General features: G+C 34.6%; 1 protein-coding gene across 1 annotated transcript; it reads left to right on the top strand.

Annotated features, from left to right (window-relative positions):
• The first annotated feature begins 7384 nt into the window (after positions 1-7384).
• On the top strand, positions 7385-10285 carry LOC120196212 (cytokinin riboside 5'-monophosphate phosphoribohydrolase LOG1-like). The gene is made up of 7 exons (XM_039198066.1): positions 7385-7504; positions 7848-7945; positions 8056-8086; positions 8688-8787; positions 9216-9286; positions 9900-10043; positions 10121-10285. The coding sequence occupies exons 1-7, from the start codon at positions 7385-7387 to the stop codon at positions 10211-10213; spliced, it is 657 nt and encodes a 218-aa protein (XP_039053997.1). The 3' UTR covers positions 10214-10285.
• The last annotated feature ends 827 nt before the right edge of the window (positions 10286-11112 follow it).

Raw genomic sequence — 11112 nt, 5'->3', positions numbered from 1 at the left:
TATTATTAGAAGACGTGTCACCCACGCATCGATATGCTGTTTTACAAAAAAAGACATATATTAGTGACTTACATAAATTTAAAAAAAAAATTAATCAAATTGAAATATAAGAAAAATATAAGACTTACCCCCCCATCGAAATAGCCATTGTCTTCGACCCCTAATAATACGCCCCACCAAGACCGATCAAGCAACAAATAGATATCATCGGTGAGCTTGCATATGTCAGTGAAACACCCCTGGCTCCGCTCATGTAGATAAAAATCAACAGCGGTCTTAGCCCAAAGGGTGTTATCCAGAATTGTGTCCGGTAGTTGTTCCCTCTCCTCTTCAGATACCGGTATGGTACTGGCCGGTAACTCATACAAGAGCCAACTTGAATCCATCATGTCCGGCACGTCAGAGGGTTTCTCAAGAAGCCTACATATGACGCCATGTGAATCGGGCTCTTGAATGGTGGGAGGGACCTCTTCAATGATGACAGTGGCCTCTTGAACGGTGGGAGGGGACTCTCGAGGAATGATAGGGGGGGCCTCTTCAACGATAGGAGTGGACTCTTGAGGGATGACAGGCGAGTCGGGCTTCTTCTTGCGGTGTCTTCGCACTATTGGGGTGTACGGAGACTTAATAGCACGTGCACGCTGTCTGATGCGTGAACTCCGTCGTGCAAGCATAACCCACGTAAAGCATCCACTCTATCGGGCCGCTAAATAATTAAATACAAAAATCAGTAAATAAACAGACATGATATTTAAACAGTGAAAACAAAGACAAATATGTTTCAAACTTGCATTGTATTCACCCAAGTCATTATTCTATCATAGTTCACAAAATGCATCAGATAACAAAGAAAAATATGTTTCAAACTAATACCCTGAAGTTAGTATTTGTCTTTGTTTTGTCTTTTGGTTGAAAGTAAATTTATCCATTCAAGTTTCAATTTGCAGAAGAAGAAATAGTTTACTTTCGCAACACGAAACTTAAAATCGCAACGCGAAACTAAAATCGCAACGCGAAATGAAAATCGCAACGACAGAATCGCAATGCGAAATGAAAATCGCAACGAAAGAATCGCAACGCGAAATGAAAATCGCAATGCGATTTTGGTTTCGCGTTGCGATCTTATCGTTGCGATTTTGGTTTCGCGTTGCGATTCTGTCGTTGCGATTTTCATTTCGCGTTGCGATTTTGGTTTCGCGTTGCGATTTTAAGTTTCGTGTTGCGAAAGTAAACTATTTCTTCTTCTGCAAATTGAAACTTGAATGGATAAATTTACTTTCAACCAAAAGACAAAACAAAGACAAATACTATTTCACAGTGTTAAAGAATACACAGTTTAGCAGAATTGGCAGCAACCGAACAAATTTACTTTCAACCAAAAGACAAAACAAAGACAAATACTATTTCACAGTGTTATAGAATACACAGTTTAGCAGAATTGGCAGCAACCGAACAAATTTACTTTCAACCAAAAGACAAACAAAGACAAATACTATTTCACAGTGTTAAAGAATACACAGTTTAGCAGAATTGGCAGCAACCGAACAAATTTACTTTCAACCAAAGACAAAACAAAGACAAATACTATTTCACAGTGTTAAAGAATACACAGTTTAGCAGAATTGGCAGCAACCGAATAAATTTACTAAGCAATCTAAGTGAAATGGCTAATCTAAGTGAAATTACGAGTAAATTTATCATTAAGTTAAATATGGAAAATCTTAAACTTACCTCGTTGCGTAGAGTATGAACCTCATTCTGCAACGATACTATCATCTCACGTAGAGCGGCAACCTCACCACGTAAAGTTGACACCTCCACACGCCATGCACCATCGTTATCGCGTAGAGTACCGATCTCCTCACGCAAGGCATTGACCTCATCACGTAACTCCCTTGACTCATCCCGTTGAGGTGGAGGTGGAGAACAGGGAGATAGGAGTCGTGGCATCTTTGCCGGTCTCCTATCATGAGGTGATGGTGGAGAAGAGGCTCGATGATGTGACGGGATAGGTGATGGCTCTCGTTCTAGAGGTGTATAGTCGGGTCGATCGGGTGATGGCTCTAGGTGAGGTGATGGCTCTCGAATTGGAGGAAGTGGATGCTGCTCATCATCCGTGCCATCAAAAAAATTCTGACTAGCTTGCCACCAATCAGTGGCAAGCTCTTCCTCCGTGGGTGTCAGTCTTTGTAATGGAATGTTAGCCTCCTAAAATATAAAAACTCAAACAAAGTTAAACGTCTACTATTAATAACTTGTTATATATTATATGAAAGTATTTGTGTTAACTTACATTATTTATTGTGGCATATGGTATTAAGTCTTCCCAATCCAACAGAGTTTTCCTCTTCCAGGAAATAGCCCTGGGAATATCATTTGACGTTTTTATTGCATATGTACGCATGCTGGGGAAAGCCTCGAATATCCAAATCTACAAACAATATAATAACAAAATTAGTAATTGTTAAATAATTAATTATAATTTTAGAAACATTATATAGAAATTCTTACCTTAAAGGCCCAAACAAAGCCTGACAAAGTGTATTTGGACCCATCGCCCCGCAAACTTTTGCGGTCATCAAAGGCAGACGACAACTTAGTCCAGGTAGCTTTCCATATATACGAACCCCACGGAAACAGATTCCATGCATTCAGGTCCTCTACCAATATTATTAGCTCCCGATGAATAGGTTGTCTGGCCTCTCTGCCTAAAAAGCCGGCATACACAAGTAGTAGAAGGCATACTCGGACAACATCGACGTCATCCATCCGAGTGAAACTAGCTTTCTTATTAAACAATTTCTTCAGGTCGTCGACATGTAGGTTCGGCTTCTCCATTGACTCATCCGGAAAAACCCGGGATAACCATGATGGGCGGGCGATATGACGAGTGTACCGGCCTACATCATCGTGTCCAAATCGTAGACCAGTGATTAAGCAGAACTCCTTCCGCCCAAAACAAGTATACGCTGGTGGAAAATGAAACCATATCTCTTCCTCACCACGTTGTATACTGTCGGGTAGATTTGATGTCATGGTCTGAAGCCACAAATGGGTCAAATTAGCATCTCCACCCGGATGCTGTACTCTCAGCCATGGCCCAAAGCAGGTTTCCTCAAACAATTGTCTTTGAGCAGGTGAAAGCTTCTTTGCAATTGTAGTGGCCAGGCTGACTTTATTTCTCAAGGTCAATTGAGCCGAAAAAAATTTCTACAAAAACAATAAACATACCAAGTTAGATATACCAAAAACTACACTGTGAAGATATACCAAAAACAATAAACATAAAAAGTAGTAGTTTATTCTTGAAACTAAAATTTGCAACACTGTTTTGTCTTTTGGTTGAAATGAAAATCGCAACGAGAGAATCGCAACGCGAGATGACAATCGCAACGAGAGAATCGCAACGCGAAATGAAAATCGCAACGAGAAATGAAAATCGCAATGCGATTTTGGTTTCGCGTTGCGATTCTGTCGTTGCGATTTTCATTTCGCGTTGCGATTCTCTCGTTGCGCTTTTCATTTCTCTCGTTGCGACAGTCATTCTCTCGTTGCGATTTTCATTTATCTCGTTGCGACTCTTCTGCAAATTGAAACTTGAATGGATTGCATTACTTCAACCAAAAGACAGAACAAAGACAAAGACAAATACTAACTTGAAAATCGGAACGAGAGAATAGCAACGCGAAATGAAAATCGCAACGACAGAATCGTAACGCGAAATGAAATCTAAGTGAAATGGTTAATCTATTATTGAAATGACCAGTAAACTTATCATCAGTTTCAATATGAAAAACCTACAATAATGCAAACATTTCAAAATAAAAATAATTAAAAAAACTAACCCTCGGAGGTTGATTTTCTATTTCTGAATATTGTGAGGGATTTCTGACCGTGAATGGTTGTGAGGGATTTCGCCGGAGATGGGGACGGAAATCTTCGGAGATGAGGACGGATTTCTTCGCCGTAGAGAGTGAGAGATGGAGATGGGACTGAGTTGTGATTTTAGGTTTTAGGTTATGAGTTGCGATTACGGGATTTTGTCTTAATATTCTTTTTGTAATTTGAAAATAAAATACGCGTAGCGATTATAATGGCGCTTTAAATATCGCGTTGCGATTTACGGATACGCGTTGCGATTTTATGTATTATCGTTGCGATTTACGGATACGCGTTGCGATATACGGATACGCATTGCGATTTACCCATACGCGTTGCGATTTACGGATACACGTTGCGATTTACGGATACGCGTTGCGATTTATGTGTTCGCGTTGCGATTTTCATATTCGCGTTGCGATTTTTGAAAATCGCAATGCGAATTTGTACTATCGCATTGCGATTTTCAAGAATCGCGTTGCGATTTTGGAAACTGATTTGCGATTCTGGGGATCGCGTTGCGATTTTTATTTCGCGTTGCGATTTTGTTGGTCATTTTGGCAAATCCAAAAAAAGTTGGTTAAAATCGTATATTATAACTTTTTTTTGGTCACTGAGGCGATTTTCTCTTATATTTATTGTTATCTTGACACGTGATGTGAGGAGGTGGGAAGAATGAAGAGACTTTGATTTGTTTAGTAAGATACAAGGAGTTTAAAATTTAATTTGAGTTTGAATGAAGATTATTTTTAAAATTTAAATTCAGATTTTAAATAAAATTAAACTATTCAAGTTTGACTAAATTTATTATATATAATTTAAATATCCATAGCTAGAGTTTGAGTAAATACTAAAATTACATTCATAAATAATAAGTTTGATTTATGCTTGTGAACTACTAGTATAGAGTACTAAGATGTTAGAACTCGACACACTCGATATCACAAGATTGGTTCAAGAATGACCAAACCCAGTTTGAATTTAGTTTGTTCGAAAGCCAAACTTGTATGATTTGTAGGTATGTGTATCTCATTTATTCTCGTCCTTACATTATAATGTATTTATAATAAATTTATTAAAATTTGTGAATTAATATTATTTTTTAACTTTTAAATGAAATTTAATGTTAATCATTTAGTTAAATTTATTTAATAATATATAATCAATGAGTTTTTCAGATGTAAGTAAATTTTATTCCTACATATAAATGTATCCTTTGTGAGGAACATTGACGTTGAATGGGGTGGTCGAGGGTACAAATAAAACGCGTCATTGGCTCATTGGCTAATCTCAGAATGCACCCACAAACTTCTCCACTTACTGTCTTTATTTTTGTAGACCCTATACACTCACAATTTTAGCATCCACCACTTTACTTCTTTTTGGGTTTTTTTGTTTGTTTGTTTGTTTTTTCATTTTCTTCTATCATGAATCATCATCTTCTTTCCCTCTACCTCTTACCATACGCCATAGAATTTTGTTGTTTTCTTTCAGAAGAATAATGGCAGTCGGTACACTGAATTTCATATAGGGGACGGACATTCACTTGGCTGGCTAGATCCCAGGTTGTGTCTAAATTTAATTGGTAATCTGGTACTGAAATAGATAATTTCTTATATTATGATATAACACGTAAGTGTAAATATAAAATAAAATAAAGTGTTTTCTTATTTAAGTTGTGGAATTGAATCAGAATTAGCTTTAAGGAGAACAAGAGGATGAGTTGAATAAGTAGCAAAATCTGAAAACATTGTTTGAAGAAAGTGACATTTTTGGCAAGCACAAAATATGTGAACTTCTTCACTCCAATGAATTGTATTTGGCAGAGAACCTGAATGTTAGAAATGTCGGGATAAGCATCTCAAAGGGAATGGTTTTGTGAGGTATAAGTAGACTATTAACGACCTAAAACCTCCTTTTTCTCACAGGCCATACATGTTCATACTTGTTAAAATTCTTCAGACTAGGAAAATATTGAATAACAAAGGGATAAATTTATTGAAATAATAAAGGTCGTGTAAGCATCTTTTCAACTTCTTAAACTAATGCTTATTCCCACCTTTCAAAGTTAGAAAAGGGGATGTTCAAACTTCGAATAATCTTCCTATTCAAGAGAAAAACATGATGAAAAAATGGTATCAGGGTTTGTCATCTATGATATTAAGAAAATTGTTAAAAAAACAACTTTAGTAACTATTAAATATTCGATTCAAGACGACACGTATTGATCAGATATAAACTTAATTGTGAAAAAGGTTAAAAACTATATCTCAGAACACAACATTTTTAACTTCAATCTCGTCTTATTAACATAATTAAATCTTGAATCCAAAGGGTGATTCTAGTAGTAGAAAGAGTGACATATTTTCTTAAGTAAGTTAGGTTCGAATATTTTTATCTACAAAATATACTTGAATTTATTTAGAATTAAGATAAGGCATGCATTACTGTATAACCATCTCATAATGCTAAAAAATGTAAACTATCTATTTAATCACCCAACTATATATTTTCTATTTGGTTCCGTTTTGATCATCTGTCGTTAAAAAATAAAATAAAATTGTTGACGTGCCATTTTTTTTTTATTTTTCTCAATGATGACATGACATTATCTTATGGTGACATATTAATATCACCATTTATTTTTTAACAAAAGGTGACCAAAATGGAACCGGAATAGAATATTAGGTATGGTTTTGAAAAAAAATAATACTTGAGTGACCAAAATAGAACTAAAGTGATAGTTGGGTGACTATGTAGTAAGGGTGAGCAAAACTCAACTCGACTCGAAAAAACTCGAATCACATTGACTTCAAGTTGTTATTTCATAAATTCGACTCGAGTCGAAAAAATTTCAAGTTGAAGTCGAGTTATAAAATACAACCCGAATAAATCAATTTTTTTAATAATTAGTGGATTAATTTTCAAGTTTGAGTCGAATCCCTAAGTTTGTATGATATATGTATATCACTTATAAAAAAATATGAATGAATATATCATAATATTATAAATATTTATATATAAATTTAAATAGAAACTCAAAAACTCGACTTGATTCGATTCAAATTTTATAAACTCGACTCGACTAAAAAAATTCAAGTCATATTTGAATTATAAAATAGGACTCGTCAACTCGAATAACTCAAAATTTTTTTACTCAACTCGACTCGACTAGATCGAATGCTCAACCATAGTTTACTCAAAAGAAAACAAATCTTAGTCTTAGGAGGGGAAAAATAGAAGAGGTGCAATTTGATTGGAGGGTGAGTTAATAATCATTTCTCTTTTGTTCGTAAAGGGGCAGCAATGGACTATTAGAGCATGGATTTACGCATGCTAGTCTACAACTAGAACCTTTGTGCCCTCTCCTACCGTTATATATGCACACCAAATCACACCCCCAATTGTCAACAATTTTCATTTATCTTCCTTCGTTGAAGCAGAGGATTTTGTTTTGTTTCTTTCGAAAAGAAAAAGCAAAACAGAAAAAGCAAAAAAATAAAAAATGGAGGGAGCTATGGAAATGAAACTATCAAAGTTCAAGAGAATCTGTGTGTTCTGTGGTAGTAGCCCTGGAAAGAAGAGTAGTTATAAAGAAGCTGCTATTGAGCTCGGCAGGGAATTGGTACGTTCGTCTCTGCCTTCCTTTAATTCTGCTTCTCTGTTTCACCTCTGCTTTGCCCTGCCTTGTTTCTATGTGTTTTCTTTAACTCTGCCTTAATCTGCTTTGGCTCTGTTTGCATGTCTTTTCCATTTATTACTTTTTGGTTTTAGTAATTTTCGTTTAGTTTGATGGGGGTTTACCGTAATCACAAAAACATCTTATTAGCATGAAACTCATCTCATGAAGTGATCTTACTCTGATGAAAATACCTGATGTTGCAGGTTTTTGTCAGTTCATTCCAAAGAAACATAATTGAAATGTTAATTTTTCCCTTAACTTTTTAATTTTTCTTTTCCAAATGAAGGTGTCGAGAAATATTGATCTAGTTTATGGAGGAGGTAGTATTGGATTAATGGGTTTGATTTCTCAAGCAGTTTTCGATGGCGGCCGCCATGTCCTTGGGTAGGCATTTCCTCCTTTCAGCTATTCAAAAAACCGAAACATATAACTCAAAAATGGAAAGCTGAATTCTAATATTGTCTTGGGTTGTTCTTCATGTTTAATTTCTGCAGAGTGATTCCCAAGACACTTATGCCAAGAGAGGTACGTTTCTTCCGTTTGCATTGTATATTTTTGAAGTATTTTATTGAAATTATCATCAATAAACATTAATCTAAAGAAGAAGAAGACGAAGAACATTATCTGCTAATCTCTTTTTACGTATAAAAAATAGGTATTATTTCTTTTTCTAGTGGTAGCTCCCATTACATCAATTTCTACTCCACTTTTGTTATCTTTTAAACATGGGTTTTCACACTGTGTCCCTTTCGACATATACATGCAGATATGCAGGTTCCAATTTAGACTTTTTGGTTGGTCCTGAATTTATCTGTTCCCCGTTTTTCACCTTTTTCTTCTTCTTTGTCAATGAATTCCATTCCACCAGAGTGTTTAAATGGGTCTTCACCATTTTGCTTTTGCCCTCTCCAATGGAGTTTATTTGGCCGACACCAAGATTCTCATTCTTAGTATAGAATAAGGTTTATATGGTGGATGTATTTTCTTCTCATTTCTTTTTCTTTTGCTGTGGAATTGGGTAATGACTTGCATAGTAAATAGTATGGTAATTTGATATTTTGAGCCCACCGCTTGAGCTACTCTCGTCACTATCACTTTGGTGTTGGTGGCTATTAAACATTTGTAGATCACTGGAGAAACAGTGGGGGAAGTTAAGGCAGTAGCAGACATGCACCAAAGAAAAGCAGAGATGGCTAGACAATCTGATGCCTTCATTGCCTTACCCGGTTCGTGTTTTAATTATTTTTCGTATCGTATACTCGTGTGGTATCGAATTCGAATTTATCTAAGTTGTTTCAACAGTACATTCCCTTCAACCAGATATTATCAACTAAAAAAAATTGAAGAATAATTGTGAAAGTCGTTTTCTATCTTTATCAAAAATGGTCCTTCCTCTATCCCTTGACAGAGTACATAATGGTAGGTTTTTGCAGAATTGTGTACCATACCGTTAATCAATCTTTGATAGCTTTGTGTTGCCCTCGGAGGTCCTTTTCCTGGACCACATCTGGGTCACTCCCATACTTTAAAGGCCATGCTTGCGCCTCTCAATCAAAAAAGCCCGTTGTTAAGGCAAATTTACGTACCCTAAGAGTAAGGGTTAAAGAATTCTAGAGCCCATTAATTTTACACCACCGAGTTCTATCTTATGAAGGTGGTTATGGAACTCTTGAAGAACTTCTTGAAGTCATAACCTGGGCCCAGCTTGGAATTCACGACAAACCGGTATTTTTCTTTTGGGAAAATTCGTTAAAAATACAGGATAAATTATCTATTTGGTAATTCATTTATTAGTTCTTTTTTTTAATCACTTAATTTCTTTTTTTAAAATTATACTTTACGTTATTTTTTGGTTATGTTTTGATAATCCGTTGTTAAAAAATAAAAATAGAACTTATGACGTATCACCATCACGTCATGTCATGTCATGTCATCATTGAGAAAAAAAATTATCATGTCAGTAATCAGGGATGGACTTAGAGGAGGACGGGTTGGGGCGATTGCCCCACCTAAAAGTTTGAAATTCTTATATATATATTTTTTTTATATTTTCTGTTGAAAATTTATTTTTGCCCCTTAAAATTTTATAAGTTTGTCTCTCTTTTAAAATTTTATAAATTTGCCCCCTCTAACATAATATCATGCGTCCATCCCTGTCGGTAATTCTATTTACTTTTTAACGACAAGTGATTAAAATGGAATCAAAATTTAACATTATATATAATTTTGAAAAGAAATAATTGGATGACTAAAAGGAAATATGAAAATATATGAGTGAGTAAATACATAATTTACTTGAAATATATTAATTAAACTAAATTATTTGTTGGAATTGAAGGTGGGATTGTTGAATGTGGATGGGTACTACAATTCACTGTTGTCATTTATCGACAAAGCAGTGGAAGAAGGTTTCATCAGCCCTAATGCTCGCCATATCATAGTCTCCGCTCCCACTGCAAAAGAGCTGGTCCAAAATATGGAGGTTTCTTATTTTGCTTTTCTTCCTATCAGATTTTCCAGAAACTAATATGCTAAACTTTTGTTTGTTTTAACATTCAGGAGTATGAACCGAAGCACGAGAGAGTTGCTTCAAAACTAAACTGGGAGATGGAACAGTTAAATTATCCAACAAAATGTGAAATCTCGAGATGAACCGAGGCGTTTGACAAATGACCTATTTCAGGAGAATTAATTTTAGAAAATGAAAACTCTTCCTGAAATATATATAGAGAGATGGAGATTGTTAATGTATTTAATTATTTTCCTGAAATATATATGCTAAACTCTTTTTTTTTTGGCATAGTTGTTGAAATGGAAAGAAATTTGCCCCATGGGTTTGTTGTATAAATTGCTTCTTAATTCATGGGGTTTTTATAGGTCAATTTCTAAAAGGGCAAAAATATTTCTTTATAGGTAGTCAAACAAATAATTTACCACTCTTATTATATTTTAAAAATAAAACATGTGATTTAATCCAAACATGGATCGCCAATCACATTTTCTTTCTTTTCTCCTATTCATGATCACCATACATATGAATCCCATAAATGCAGATGAACCCTCTTCCTACGTGACCGGTCGGTATTTAGGCACGATTCCACTAAAAATTTAGATAAACGCATAGTGGCTTTGTTATTAAAACATATTACTTTTTTTAATTTATAATTACATATAGAAAAAATGATATTCTTTCTTATCATATAGAATGAAGGTAGATCTTTTTAAAAATATATTTTATATGAAGTACTTACTTTTTATTCATAAAAGAGAGAAAACGTGTTTTACAAAATACGTCTTCTTCTTTTTTTTAATTTTATCATTCCCGATTTTCAATCTAGATCATTAATTTATAATTTTAGGGTTAAATGATTTTAGAGGTTTAAATATTTCTTTAGGATTTTTGGTTTTTATGATATTAAAACATAAATTTGGATAATAATAACTTATGGTTTAATTTTGAGGAATAATATATTTTATAATAAAAAAGAGCTTACGCATAAATATATAATATTTATAATAAAGTCAAACAAAGCATATTTGAGATATTTAGT

The sequence above is a fragment of the Hibiscus syriacus genome, unplaced genomic scaffold (genome assembly GCF_006381635.1).
Source record: "Hibiscus syriacus cultivar Baekdansim isolate YM2019G1 unplaced genomic scaffold, ASM638163v2 tig00117028_pilon, whole genome shotgun sequence".
In the NCBI taxonomy this organism is placed as follows: Eukaryota; Viridiplantae; Streptophyta; class Magnoliopsida; order Malvales; family Malvaceae; genus Hibiscus; species Hibiscus syriacus.
The sequence above is the reverse complement of the archived record's forward strand: the minus strand, read 5'-3'. Positions and strand labels throughout refer to the sequence as shown.